The sequence below is a fragment of the Hypanus sabinus genome, chromosome 4 (assembly GCF_030144855.1).
Source record: "Hypanus sabinus isolate sHypSab1 chromosome 4, sHypSab1.hap1, whole genome shotgun sequence".
In the NCBI taxonomy this organism is placed as follows: Eukaryota; Metazoa; Chordata; class Chondrichthyes; order Myliobatiformes; family Dasyatidae; genus Hypanus; species Hypanus sabinus.
The window spans coordinates 143,157,435-143,173,477 of NC_082709.1; the positions used below are offsets into that span (position 1 = coordinate 143,157,435).

General features: G+C 38.4%; 1 protein-coding gene across 1 annotated transcript in view; it reads left to right on the forward strand.

Annotated features, from left to right (window-relative positions):
- The window catches only part of tspan7b (tetraspanin 7b), a 99,913-nt gene that overhangs the window by 70,766 nt on the left and 13,104 nt on the right, over positions 1-16,043 (forward strand). The window contains exons 2-3 of the mRNA XM_059968242.1: positions 12,666-12,854; positions 14,569-14,643. Coding sequence (XP_059824225.1) covers positions 12,666-12,854; positions 14,569-14,643 — 264 coding nt within the window. The remainder of the gene's footprint in view (positions 1-12,665; positions 12,855-14,568; positions 14,644-16,043) is intronic.

Below are 16,043 nucleotides of genomic sequence, written 5' to 3' on the forward strand. Positions count from 1 at the left end.
TTTGCCAATAACAATGATCATGGACCATGATCACCCATGTCACAGACATGGCACAGAATGATGATGATAACAACCAAAAGAATAAAGCTGAGATTTGAACATGTATACATGGTAATTTCAATTGTGAGAATAAACGGAAATTGTTTTTGTCTTTACAGTGAAGAAAAATAAATTTACTTTTAAGAATTTGTGGAAAGAAAATTCTTTTAAATATTAAGAACATAATAATTTTAAAATGAGCTGAAAATGCAGTGTTTTGTGTAGTGTACCATAGTATTTAAGTAGAAAATGAATTATACATAGTACACGATTCACATAAATTGCAAATCTCTAGGTCCTCAGCTCTTAAACACAGAGGTGCAGAATCCAGAGGCCTTGTGCTCTGCTCTTGAACTGCCCTGAACCTCCAGAACTCACCACAGATCCCCAGTACTAGATGCTTACCTAGTTCTACTCTTTCCTCAGCAGTTAATCATGTTCACAATCTCTGCTACCAGGAAAATTTGATTCCAGCCCCAAAACCATCATCTACACCACTCTTCATTACCCCTACAGTTAATGGAAATAACACTCTTGTCTTAACCCCTGTCCTTCAGCCTCGGGGTTTTCCCCACTACCAGCCCTGCCCAATGGCCCATAAGTTGTGACCTAGGTAGGAAAAGGTCTTTGTGTGAATCAAATGTGCAAAGCCATTTATATATTGAAAATAATGCTGGTGAAGGCAAGTACAAAATATGCATTGGTCCAGTGTGCATTGCCAGATCAGTATGCTTTGGAACAATTTCAAGGTCACTGCATTATAAGCATTACTAGACCATAAAGTAATTACAAAGTAGCTCCATTAGATGGTGCCAATGTATAAAAAATGTGTTTATTACTGAATCACTCTGAATCTTCAATCAGTAACCGCTACAATTTTGTCCTCGCCCTCCCCCCACACAAAAGAAGTTCAAGTAATTATCTTAAAATTGTGTTTATGAGATAATATCTCATATTTTAAACTGATATATGTCTAAGTGTTTATTAAAAATTTTGGAGTAGATGTTTAGATGGGGAAGGACCAGTAGGTGGCATATCTTTCTCCAGAGAAATTGATTTGAGTAAGAAGTACCTGTTGAAATTTCAGATGCAGAGAATCAAATTACGTATTTAGGAGGAAAAATTGAAATGCTTATATTTGTGAAATTTGATGTTTGCCAGATTTCATCACCTTATTTAATGCTGTTCACAGTTTGGAAAGGTTCTGATACATTTTGGAAAACCATACTATTCTACACTCACATTTTTGCATATTTGAAATTAATTTCAGGGTTTTCATTTGTATCACCCTGCCCAGGTGGCCATTCCTTTTGCTGTTACAGTTGAATGTGGCCCTACAGAAAATGAACTGAATTTATATTTTGCCAGCTGTAGCTTCTATTCATGCATTACAGTGTCAGTTTGTAATGTCAATCTTGCAAATGAATCATATGCTTTTTAGTTTGGATTTGATTGTTCCAGGACCAAAAATATCAACAAAATATGTGTACGCTGCACATTCAACAAAAAGACGTTTAGAAATTCTATCTATTAATCTATCTCTGTCAGTCTACAGTTATTTTGTATTGTGCCCTAAAATATAGTCCATTATGACCTCAAATGAACTCACCTTTTAGTCTTGCATTGAGAAGAAACCACTATATAGTACCTGGTAATTGTTATTAACTTGCAAATTTAACCTAAAGAGAATGCAATCTATGATAACAGGACTATGGTAAAGCAGGAATTCCAAAGGGAAGGCATTCACATCTACCATATTATCAGGATCAAAGCAGCAGAGATAGACCACAAGCTCTACAAGATCATCAAATGTTCTCTTGCATAGCAGCAACCTCAGTGTCAAGGCTGTAATTAGTCACAGGCAGTTCAAATGGTCAGGTGGAAGGAACTGTCTGCATGCCCAACACTCAACTCCCAAAACAGCCACTCTTCTCTCAGCTCTCATAGTAACCAACTTTAGGTACTTTCTTAAAGTCAGCTTCTCCCTTGCCTACAAAATGGCGGACCATCCTGATGGCGCTGGGAACCTGGAGTCCTGTGTAATCTCAGTGAAAATGGTGCAAGAAGCATACCATTCCCCACATGGTTCTTCAGCCCCATGTGCCCTCCCTGTGGCAGAATCAGAGATATTAGCCCCATCGTGTACCTCAGAACTCACAGAATGGAAGTGGAAGCATCTTGATCTTCAAGGACTGCTATGGAAGAGGTATATTGGGGCAATGAATTTAAGTTAGTGGATGCCCCAATATGCAAAAGTACAATGGTTCATTACTGGGTACATCTGGAAGAGGTGATGACAAGCTGGAAGAAAAACTTGTGGGGCCTACTAAGAAAATGTTGGTGGAACTCAGCAGGTCAGGCAACATCTATGGAAATGAATAAAGTTATTTCGAGTCGAGACCCTTCATCGAGTTTTTCATCTATTAATTTCCATAGATGCTGCCCAACCCGCTGAGCACCTCCAGCATTCTTATTGTTTGTTTGTTTACTTATTGACATACAGCATGGAGTAGTCCTCTGGCCAGTAACCCGCAATTTAATCCTAGCCTAGTCACAGGACAATTTACATTGCCCAATTGACCTTTCAACCAGTACATCTGTGGACTGTGGGAGGAAACCAGAGCACATGGAGGAACCCCATAGAGTCACGGAGAGAACAGACAGACTCCTTACAGGCAGCGGCAGGAAATGAACCCAGGTTGCTGGTACTGCAAAGCGTGCTAACCACTACACTCCCGTGCTGCCCCACGTTGGTCTGGATTTCCAGAATCTGCAGAATCTTTTGTGTTTGTGGGTCCCACTTCTATTCCTGCAAAATAATAAATGTCAGTATCTTATTGTTGTGCTACTGATACTCATCAAGGAAAAGACAACAGAAGATCTGACAGATAACACCATACCAATAGCAACACGATTTTAATTTGGCAACCTCTGAAAGACAGACAAGTGTTCCACTAATTACCGCCCTCCCCACACAATATACGCAGCATTACCAAGCTAGATGTGAAAGTTTCACATAAGATTGAATGACCTGCTGAACTACATTATGCTCTTTTCTTACAAGGGTTTTATTGCTGGTTCCAATCTAAACATTTCAACCAGCTGCGCATTGATGCTTGTTCTGTTGTCTATTTCTAATTCAACAATTAGTAAATGGTGAATCAAATCTAAAAGGTTAAAGGAGTATTTTCCTGATTGGATACTGACATCGCAACATGTTTTCAAGCAGAAATGTAGAAAGATTGTCCATTGTTAAAATTAATTCTCTAAAAACTGAAACGTAATCAGTTTTTAAAAAAAATGTGCATCAAATCAGAATGAAACCAAATAAGTTGTGCCATATAAAGAGAATGTTTGTCAAAATATTGCTTAACTTTTTTTGCAGGTTTTTTTAATAATATAATTGCATCTACTTTGTGTGAAGAAACTGCTGCATCAGTAGATGGGATCATGCCATTACTCTGAAACAAAGGAAAGCTTTCATGGAAAAGTTTAATCAAGGCAGCATTGTCAGTTTTGTCAGAAGTTCCAGACAATATAATTGGGTTTTCACTTTCTGCACTGCACACGAGGCCAGAATCCCTGTCGTACCAGGCTTGCATTGGATATTCAAATCATTGAAACAATCAGTGCTTTGTCGTTAATTCCATACACCACAATGGTCAGCAATTGAAAGAATGTCAAATGAGGAATAAATTTCAGGATTTTGGGGATTTTATTGAAAATCGTTGCTAAGTTATATAGCCTCCTCTAGGATGCTTGCAAGAACAGATAGGCACAAGAACAATCTTGGCTGGATAGGGCAGGTTGTCGTGAAGGGTCATTTTTCTTGATTTGTTTCTTTAATGATACACTTTCATATACTCTTTTATTTATATCATTATGTTTATCATGTTTCCAGAGAAGAGATAAGTGTCTTTATGATTAATTTTCTGCTTAACTTGCTATCAATTTCTATTATTCGTCAGATGGCAACAGAGAAGTAAACTGTCTTTGCACACGGAAGCATAGTTACACCTGTGCTTTTACTTAATGGACAGAACAATGTTGCAATCATAATTGACTGCAAAAGGCCCTTCAAGAGACTTCTGTGTTTTTGTCACCCTGGCAGTGTTAAACACCGTGATTTACTTCGAGTTACATTTCATAGATTCAGTTCTGTGTATTTGTATCATTTGGGGTGAGACATGGAGCACAACTGGTTAGACTCTTAACAACTTAACTTGTATCACTATACAAATAGAAAGAACAGGAACATTTTAGTTTGCTACAATTACCGTCAATATCAGAGAATGTATACAATATACAATCAGAAGTCCCTGCTCTTTGCAGACTTCCACACAAGCATAAGAGTACTGCAAAGAACGAGTGACAGTAAAAACATTAGAACCCCAAAGTCGGCCCCACTCCCCCCCACGCACGAGCAGCAGTGTAGCATCGGCACCCACCACCCAGCAAGCGAGCAATATCAAAGCCGCCAAGAGAGAGACCATGATCTGCAATACAACAAAAACTAAGTGTTCACCCAGCAATTTGGCATCCACAGGCTTTCTCCCTCCCTAATAAGGAGCAGAGAGGTGTCACACCGTGAGAGGGGAGACTAACAAAACAAAAAAATGAACTCACTAATTACGTTGTTGAAGTTTGATGTGTTGCTTTTTTTCTCTGAGTTCTCCGACCGTGAATCAGCAGTAAATTCTCCCCCGCCATCGAGATAAAGAGAGCGTATAGTACATGTCCAGAATACTGGACACCGCAAGTATCGTATATATTGGGAGGAAATGTTGCAGGGCACGTGGTTTGCAGAATATGTGATATCTGTATGACTAGTCAGTGAGAAGAAGTAACCTAGCCAGTAACCATTGATCAAGCAAGCACCTGGCAAAGATTAACAATAAAGAATCTGGGTGTAAGAACTTCTACATTAAAAGCAAGGAAGTGTATCAGGGTGAGAACAGACAGAAGATATTATACAGATGCTGGAAATCTTGAACAACACACACAAAATACTGGAGGAACTCATGTCAGGTGGCATCAATGGAGGGAATAAACAGTCAACCTTTCAGACCAAGACCCTTCATCAGAACTAGAAAGGAGGAGGGCAGAAGTTAAAATAATAGGGGGAGAGGAAGGAGTACAAGCTGACAGGTAATAGGTGTTACCAGGTGAGGGGGCAAATGGGTGGGTGGGGGGGGGATGAAGTAAGAAGCTGCAAGGTGATAGGTGGAAGAAGTAAAGGGTTGAAGAAGTAGGAATCTAATAGTAGAGGACAGTGGACTGCAGAAAGGAGGAGGGGCACCGGAAGCTGGGGAATTCAGCGAAGAGAACAGTGATGTCCTGAAACATCACGATATTATGAAAACAAAACATCTGAAGGTTTTTGAGGTGCATAAAAGTGGATAAATCCCCAGGGCCTGACTGAAAGGATTCTGCAAAGCACAGCTCAGACTATAAAAGATCGACTGTAAAGAAGTGAAATCAAGAGAAAAGTTTTTTATTTCAACATTAGAGTACATTGCATACAACACAGAAATGATTCCTCAAGATTTGCTGTTGGGATGTCTTGACAATATTCATTTGGATTTAGTGATGGCAGAGCTTCTCCTGTGTGCTCCAAATAAGGAAATCAGAAGAGACAACATAATCTCAGAGTTTGTGATTACAACCTTTATGAGTGTAAGTTATCACTCGAGAACGCTGGATATGCAGACGCATCCTTGATTGTACTGTACACGGTTCATTTGTTTGGATAATACTGGCATGATGATTTTAAAATAACAGTCTTCAAATGAAGCAGATTAGCATTTTTGAGCTACTGAAAGTGGTGGGATGAAGCTGAAAATGATATGTCACTGCTTATTGATGTTAAGCTTACAGCTGCTGCAGCTAAGTGCGAGGAAACCATCTGAGAGAATATAAAAATTTTACTTATATTCAGTAGTTTGCCTTTGTATTTTATTAACTGTATGTTGTGCATGTGTGTGTTCATCGACATTAAGAGGGGAAAGGAAGTAATAACCCTTTATTACATCTGGACTGTATTCAGAGATACATCGTCGAATCTGGATGAGAGTATGTTGCTGTTGTTACTGACTTCATTAACACCTGTGTGTGCCTACGAAAACTGGCTGTACGTTCCCAAACCAAAAGCCGTGGATGAACCAGGAGGTTTGTCGTCTACTGAGGGCTATATCTGTGGCATTTAAGTCTGATGTCCCAGGTTTGTACAAGAACACTAGGTATGACTTGCAGAGGGCTATATCGAGAATGAAGAAACAATTCTGAGCAAGGTTGGAGGTGAAATCAGATGCATGTCAACTCTGGCTGGGTTTACAGGACGTTACTTCCTACAAAGTGAAACCCAATAGCGTGAATAACAGCGATGCTTCCCTACCAGATAAGCTCCACTCCTTCTATGTGCGTTTTGAAAAGGAGAACACAACTACAGCTGTGAAGATCCCTGCTACACCTGGTGACCCTGTGGTCTCCGTCTCAGAGGCTGATGTTAGGCTGTCTTTCAGGAGGGTGAACCTTCGCTAGGTGGCAGGCATTGATGTAGTATCTGGTAAAGCTCTTAAAATTTGTGCCAACCAACTGGTGAGGGTATTCGAGGCAATTTTTAACCTCTCACTGCTATGGGTGTAAGTCCCCATCTGCTTCAAAATGGCAACAATTATACAGTGCCCGAGAAGAGTAGTGTGAGCTGTCTTAATGACTATGGTCCATTAGCACTGACATCTACAGTGACGAAATGCTTTGAGAGTTTGGTCATGACTAGAGTCGGCTCCTACCTCAGCAAGGACCTGGACCCACTGCAATTTGTCTATCGCCACAATAGGTCTACGGCAGACACAATCTCAATGGTTTATTGCATGGCCTTAGACCACCTGGACAACACAAACACCTACATCAGGATGCTGTTCATTGACAATAGCTCAGCATTTAACATCATCATTCCCACAATCCTGATTGACAAGCTATAGAACCTGGGGCTTTGTACCTCCCTCTGCAATTGGATCCTCAACCTCCTAACCAGAAGACCACAATCTGTGCAGATTAGTTATAATATCACCTCCTCGCTGTCAATCAACACCAGCACACCTCAGTATTTAGCCCACTGTTCTACCCTCTCTGCACCCATGATTGTATGACTAGGTGTAGCTCAAATGCCGTCTATAAATTTGCTGATGATACAACCATTGTTGGCAGAATCTCAGATAGAGACAAGAGGGCCCACTGGAGTAAGATATACCAGCTAGTTGAGTGGTGTTGCAACAACAACCTTGCACTCAACGTCAGTAAGACCAAAGAGCTGATTGTGGACTTCAGGAAGGGTAAGACGAGGGTACATGAATTGATCCTCATAGAGGGATCAGAAGAGGCAAGAGTGAGCAATTTCAAGTTCCTGGGTGTCAATATCTCTGAGGACCTAATCTGGACGCAACATATTGATGCAGCTGTAAAGAAGGCAAGACAGCGACTATATTTCATTAGGAGTTTCAGGAGATTTGGTTTGTCACCTAAAACACTCAAAAACTTCTACAGATGTTCTGTGCACAGCATCTGACTGGCTGCATCACTGTCTGGTATGGGGTGGGGTGGGGGGGGGCTACTGCAATAGGATCAAAGGAAGCTATAGAAAGTTGTAAAATTTGTCAGCTCCATCTTTGGTATTATCCGCTGTAATGTCCAAGATATCTTCAAGGAGGCGCTGTCCATTATTAAGGATTCCTATCTCCCAGGACATGCGCATTTCTCATTGTTACCATCAGGGAGGAGGTACAGAAGCCTGAAGGCACACACTCAGTGATTCAGGAACAGCTTCTTACCTCTGCCGTCCGATTCCTAAAAAGACATTAAATCCATGAACACTACTTCACTTTTTTCATTTACTGTAATTGATTTTCTTATTTATCCTTTTGTTCTGCATTGTCATGTATACCGCTAAGTTCACGAATTTCACGACATTTGCCAGTGATATTAAACCTGATTCTGATTCTGATTTAAGATTTAAATTCCTCAAAGAATTGTGGTTATGTTGCTTTCACTCCCCTCTAGTGGACAGATGTTAAAGGTGCAATAAAATGGATTTGCAGAAACATAAATGAAGACTACTGATCTGCAAGTATTTTTACATGATATTTGCAGAAGCAAAATGTGCAGCATAAAGACAAAAATTCTGAATATTTCCCAACAAAGTCTTTTTTGAGCTAACGTTGCAACAGCCATCTTCTGTCTCAAGATATATAATACTTCCCATTTCAATTTCAGGTTTTTAAAATTGCTACTGAAGTGCAATATTTCTCAGAATCCTTTAGCCTTTTCACCAGCAATTGCTTGCTGCTCAGTTTCATCTTGCTGCTTTCCATTGCTAATTACAGATGTGAGGTGTGCTCACTGTGAAACTATTAAACTATTAAAGTTTTTGATGGTAATAGAAAGCTTATTTTAGAAACTGGGGAAATGTTAATGACCTGTATTTTCTAGTTAGTGATAAAGGTATGGTACCTACTCTGACCCTCTGAACAAAGGATACATAGCATAGATTTTCCTTTTCCAGATGACACTGCAATCCGCTCAGTGCAGCAACAGTCATAATAAGTTGATCAGAGAATCAGCTTGAAGCATTTTTGCAGTCAGCAAGCCAAGTAAACTCCAGTGACTTTATCTAACCTCATAAACATTTTGCAGAGAACAAAAAAATACATTGAGGATTAAGTCATGCATGTGTTTAAAATGGATGTTATATTAACCATTTTAAATAATAAGACTTAGGGAATAGTTTCATGAAGGATAGAACCTGTAGACATAATTTTTAAGAGAGGTTGTTCAGCAGCAGTTATTAAAATTATATTCAGCAGTAGCATCTAAAAACTAAATTTATAGTTCATTCAGCAAGGTATAACATTTTCCTTAATATCAGGTCAAATGACCAATTCTACAGTATGTTAATTTGCAAGGATTGAATTATGCAGAATTTCTGATAGCAGCTTTTAGATTTGATGTTTAACGTTGTAAATACAGGTGGATGGCTGCTGAATGATGAATAATGGCAATTTTTACTACAAATTTCAGGCCATTGCTGCTCTCACATGGTCAAGAAAGGAGATAAGAAACATCAGATAGAGGCAGGTGGGATCAAGCGAATCCCAGCTGTACAGGAGTTGAGGGAATAGAGTGGAGCCAGGGGAGATGAGTGCTTTGTATTAAAATGGAAGAGATCATGAAAGGTAAGGAATTCAGGAAGAAGATATTAATGTCTTAGATTATATCCACGTTGTGAAAGAGGAGGTGTTAGTGGTCTTCAGGCACTTTAAGATGGAAAATACCCCCAAGACTTGACCAGGTGTATCTTAGGACTTTGTGGAAAGCCAGAGAAGGACCCTGGCTGAGCCTTTTGTATCTTCCTTAGACAAGGGAGGGGTACTCAAAGACTGGAGAGTACCTAATTTTGTGCCTTTATTTAAGAAAGGCCTTAACATTGAGCAAGGGAACTACAGGCTGGAGAGTCTGACATCATTGATGGATAAGTTACTGCAGGTGATTCTGAGAAACAAGATCTTTCTGAATTTGGAAAGGCAAGGATTGATTAGGAATAGTTCTGCATTTATATGTAGGAAATTGCATCTAGCAAATTTGAGTTTTTTGAAGAGCTGATGAAGAAGATTGATGAGGAGTGGGTGATTAACATCCACATACACTTTAGTAAAGTCATTGACAAGGTCTTGCATGGTCGGCTGATCTAGAATATTAGATATATTAGATCACGGTGAGCTATCTGACAAGATACAGAATTCCCTTGGTGGAAGGAGGCAGAGTGTTAATGGGGGAGGGGTGTTCGGATTGAAGGACCTTGACCAATGGTGTGGCACAGGAGTCAGTGCTGGATCCACTGTTATATATTAATGATTTCGAAGAGAATGTTGGTGATGACTTCAGTAAGTTTACAGTTTAAGATATTATCTAAGATTACGACAGCATCTAGATCAAATGGAAAAGTGGTAAAGGCATGGTGGACAGAATATAACTCAGACAAGTGCAAAGTGATGCATTTTGGAAGGTTAAACTAGGCACGACATATATGCCAGGACTCTTACGACCCATACAGAACCCTTGGAAGTGTGCAGAAGAAAGGGATCAAGTGGTACGAGTGCTTGTTAGAAAGCGATGATACAGAGTGATGTGGAAGATGCATGACATTCTTGCCTTCATCATATTGCCTGTCCTGTTGTACATATTATTTATTACAAATTACTATAAATTGTGCATTGCACATTTAGATGGAGACGTAATGTAAAGATTTTTACTCCTCATGTATGTGAGGGATGTAAGAAATAAAGTCAATTCAATTCAGTGAAGTATTGAGTACAAGAGTTGGAATATCATGCAAGACATTGTTGAGGCTGTACTTGAGGTATTATGTGCAGTTCAAGAAAGATGTGATTAAGCTACAGAGGATGTAGATGTAGACCAGGTCTAATGGGATTGGATTGGAAGGAAAGATTGGATAGCCTGGGACAGTTTTCTCTGGAGCTAACGAGGCCAAGGATTGATAGAGGTTCATGAGGGGCACAGACAAGACTCTACAACTCATGTTTTCAGTATTTATTTACTTAGTTATTATTTTATTATTACTATTATATGTATTTGCACAGCAGTTTGTCCTCTTTTGCACATTGGTTGTTTGTCAGTCTTTCTTTATATGTAGGTTTTTAAAAATTGACTATTGTATTTCTTTGTTTTACTGTGAATGCCTGCAAGGAACTGAATCTCTGGGTAGTATATAGTGACATATACAGCAGGTACTTCAATAATAAATTCTGAATGGTTGCTAACAGAAGAGATTCTGCAGATGCTTGAAATCCAAGCAATGCACACAAAATGCTGGCAGAACTCTGTGGAAATAATTATACAATCAGTGTTTTCATGACAAGACCCTTTTCCAGGACTGGTAAGGAAGGGGGAAGAAGCTAGAATAAGAAGGTGGGGGGAGGGGAGTAGGACAATCTGAAAGGTGGGTGGGGAAGGAAGTAAGAAACTGGGAAGTGATAAGTGAAAAGGAAAAGGACTGGATAAGAGCTAAGAGGCCAGAGTGGAGAAATTAAGAAGGGGGATGGTAAATTTTTTTAGCAGAAGTTGAAGAAATCAATGTTCGTGCCATCAGGTTGGATGCTACCTAGACAGATTATGAACTGTTGCTCCTCCAACCTGAGAGTGACTTTATTTTGGTGGAAAAGGAGACCATGGATTGGCATGTTGGAACATGAATTGGGATAGGAATTGGTGGGTCACAGGGAAATTCCACTTTTTGTGGATGGTGCTGAGGTGCTTGACAAAGTGGTCCCCAAGTCTACAATGCTCACTGACTTTCTCCCAGAGTAAGGGAGTCTATAAATACGGGGCAAAGGTTTACGGAGAGAGGGGAAAGACTTAATGAAGATATGCAGGCAAATGGGGTGAGCTGAGCTAGACGCCTTGGTCAGCATAGAAGTGTTGGGCTGAAAAACATGTTTCCATGCTGTATAACTCTAAGACTATGTCTATGTAAGACTATGTTGCTAGTTGTTTTCTCTCAAACTTATTTTTATACGTTTTATTAACTGAAGTGTTGGTTAAGAAGCCAACTTTGCAATCACTCTTTAAATAAAAATATTCTTTCAAATTATTCCAAAATCACTCATTAAAATTTCTCAAACTTTTGCAATGTTATTCATTCATTGTTATACTCAGGAAGGTGATCCCTGCTGAGAAGTGCTTTCAAAATGTTCAGCGCTGCAGTCAACATGAGTCCCATATGCTCAGTAGGGCAACAAAATTAAACGGTGCATGAATGACTTTCATAACAACATTTAGCTCAATCGTTGAAAGTAAGGGAAGTATAACTAAGATCAAGTTTTCTTGTTTATTTGTGCATCTATGCCCTTGAGGTTGCCTGTCGTCTCTATTTGCACATCTCAGTTCATCATAGCAACTTACTTCTTAGTTTGTATAAAACATCTAATTCTTGCGTTAATCCACATATGCTACTGCTATTCAGCAAATATCAGTTCAATGTAGTTTCGTTGGGTGTAATGTCATAAGTAAATGTAAATATAGCCAGTTGAAGGTTCCACCCAAACATTAAAAGCTAGTTTTGTTTATCTTCATATAATTAAAAATGAACCAGTTTTGTAAATAGTTACCATTTAAACATCATACAGGCAACTAGAGGCCATTAGCAGCTATTTTTTGATACTTTTTCCCACTGTGGATGCCAAGATAAAGTTTCTGTAAATAGCATTTCCATGCTTTTTCATTAAAGAGGAAGATGTGTATAATGAAACACTGGAACATTAGTCCCTTTAGTCCAAGACAGACATGTCATATTACCAGCATTTAAATCAAGCTGTCTGGAACATCCCGAGGCTATGGTTGTGTGGTGGCATTCTAAAGCAGGGGTTTAATAACAGATGTTGATTCATCAAAGAACCTTTCCATTTGGAAAACTAGAACTACATCATCAAAGATTTCCATAAATACCATTCAATTCTGGCATAATTGGAGCTTAATCTGAATGCACTTTATGTTCCCTTGCAGAACCTTGTATGATAGAACCTTATGCTGATGGCACTTTTCACCTCCTGCAGATCACAGGTGTCGTCCTATTGGCTGTTGGAGTATGGGGTAAACTCACGTTGGGGACTTACATCTCTCTTGTTGCTGAAAATTCCACCAATGCCCCATATGTACTCATTGGGACTGGCACCACCATTGTCGTTTTTGGCCTATTTGGTTGCTTTGCAACATGTCGTGGAAGTCCATGGATGCTGAAACTGGTGAGTGGCACATAAATAGCTTCATTGCATTAAAAGCTGATACCACCTGCTTATGAAAACAAATAGAATAGATCCTTAATAGAATTGTATTTCTCAAGTGATGGTTTAACTGGTTAATTTGTTAATTTAAGATTTGAAACAAGCACTTTGTCTGATACGAAATTCTGCCAAAAGTGGTGAAATAATCTTACTTCAAACTTGATATGAAGACTGAAACTCTATGTGTTTGTTCTCTGCTCTTCAGTTTCTCACTCAATGCATTGTACAGTACTAAATTCCATCAGATTATCCTATTCATACTTAAACATTCTCAGTCATACTTAACCTACAGACAGGACAGAAATGAAGAGGACAGCTCATGTTCAGGATTATCAGCCTTACAATGTACAAACTACTCATTCCAAGGATATCAACCAATCTGTACTAAAGTATAAAGCAGTGAACATAGAGGAAGGTATCCTTTTCCATAAATTGCAGTAATTTAAGTATTTTAAATTGAGTAAGAACAAAAATGATTCTTCTTTTCCTCCCTTTTGTCTGCAAGTGACAGGTAGATTCATACAACATAGTAAACAAACCCCTAACTTAGTCCATGCCAGTCTGTCAACCAACTAGTTAAACTAGTCCTTTATAACATCCCTTAAATGGGACGAAGCAGTGGTACCCAGGAAAATCTAGGCAGGCCCAGGGTGAATATGCAAACCACACAGATTGCACAGGGAACAGAACTGAACCCAGGTCATTAGAGCTCTGAGATAGCAACTCTACTAACTGTGCTACTTCGTTGTCCCAGGGGAAGGTGATGAGTAAGCAAGCATTCAAATGATAGACTTATTTCATTTCTACATACTAATCGGTTATTATCCATGGTAGCAGATATAAATACAGTACTATGCCAAAGTCTTAGGCACATGTAAAAAAATCTGTAAAGCAAAGATGCTTTCAAAAATAATAAATTGAAAGGCTTCTAAATATCAAAAAATTACTATTAAGAGCAGTAAACAGTAAAAAAAAATATCAATAATTGGCGTGACCACCCTTTGCCTGTAAGAGTGCATCAGTTCTCTTCGGTATACAGTTTTATAAGAAAGTTATAAACTTATCGTGAAACTTATCCAGTTATACCCTAGAATGGCAAGTGCTGTGGTATATATTGGATGTGGAAACCATAGAAAGGGTGCAGAGGAGATTTACAAGGATGTTGCCTGGATTGGGGAACATGCCTTATGAGAACAGGTTGAGTAAACTCAGCCTTTTCTCCTTGGAGCGACGGAGGATGAGAGGTGACTTGACAGAGGTGTAAAATATATAGAGAAGCATTGATCATGTGGATAGTCAGACTCTTTTCCCCAGGGCTGAAATGGATAACGTGAGAGGGCATAGTTTTAAGGTGCTTGGAAGAAGATACAGAGGAGATGTCAGGGGTAAGTTTTTTATGCAGAATGTGGTGAGTGCGTGGAATGGGCTGCTGGTGATGGTGGTGGAGGCAGAAACAATAGGGTCTTTTAAGAGACTCCTGGGTGGATACATGGAGCTTAGAAAAATAGAGGGCTATGGGTCAGCCTAGGTAGTTCTAAGGTAAGGACATGTTTGGCACAGCTTTGTAGGCCAAAGGGCCTGTATTGTGCTGTAGGTTTTCTATGTTTCTATACTTATGGGTTTATTACCTCAGTGACCTTAAATATAACTAACATTAAGACTTCTCTGTTTTCAGTATGCCATGTTCCTATCCCTGGTGTTCTTGGCAGAATTGGTTGCTGGCATCTCTGGATTTGTATTTCGACATGAGGTAGGTGTATCTTGAAGCGACAAGGAGCACCACTTCCTTAGACTACATGACCTGGGATTTTAGTGAACTGAGAAGATTTAAGGGTTCCTCTCTTTCTAGAACTTATGTAGGATTTGCAGTTACCATTTAGCATTTAATTTAATGTAACTTCTTTCTTGGTGTTTCTTAATGTTTAATATGCTTCGTATTGGTGGCAGATGTATCATTAATTGGATGGCTTACTAGAACTGGTTGTGTTAGTTATTCTTTCTTTTTCAATCTTTTTATTATTGTTATTAATATCAACAAAATAAAATCGATACATAGATAATGGGATTACCAACATACACATTTCAACTGAACATGAAAGAATACATAAGCAATGATTACTGTATAAATGAGTATTCCCAAATCATGGACGATACAATATACAAATAAACAAAGCAAACCTAGGTATATCATAATATATAATGAAAAAAGAAAAAAAATATGCAAAAAAAACTAATCTAATAATCTAGTAACTAATAAGAAAAAAAAAACAAAAAAAGAAAAAGAAAAAAGGGCTGTTTATAATATCTCACAAAAATACAAAATCATCAGTGTCGTCAACTCCGATCCTCTCAACGTATATAAAATCGAAACTGGAAAATCAAATAGGCTTGGAACAGGGTCATATTACATCATATGAAAATATTGAATAAATAGTCTCCATATCTTTTCAAATTTAATACAAGTATCAAATACACCACTTCTAATTTTTTCTAAATTTAGACATAACATAGTTTGAGAAAACAAATGAAATACAGTAGGAGGATTAATTTCTTTCCAATTCAACAAAATAGATCTTCTAGCCATTAGTGTAAGAAATGCAATCATTCAACAAGCAGAAGATTATAAATGAAGTGAGTCCATCATTGGCAAACCAAAAATTGCAGTAATAGGATGAGGTTGTAAATCAATGTTCAATACCGCAGAAATAATATCAAAAATATCTTTTCAATATTTTTTCAAAAGCGGACACGACCAGAACATATGAGTTAAAGACGCTATCTCAGAATGACATCTGTCACAAATAGGATTTATATAGGAATAAAAATGAGCCAATTTATCTTTGGACATATGAGCCCTGTGCACAACTTTAAACTGTATTAATGAATGTTTAGCACATGTAGATGATGTATTAACTAATTGAAGAATTTTATCCCAATTCTCAATAGGGATAGTAAGGTTAAGTTCTCTTTCCCAATCATTTTTAGTCTTATAAAAGGGCTCTGAATGTATCTTCATAATTATATTGTAAAGTTTTGATATTAGCCCTTTCTGAAAAGGGTTTAGTTCAAACAAATTCTCCAAAATACCTGAAGACACAAAATTTGGAAAAGTAGGAAGTACAGTATTTAAGAAATTCCTAATCTATAAAT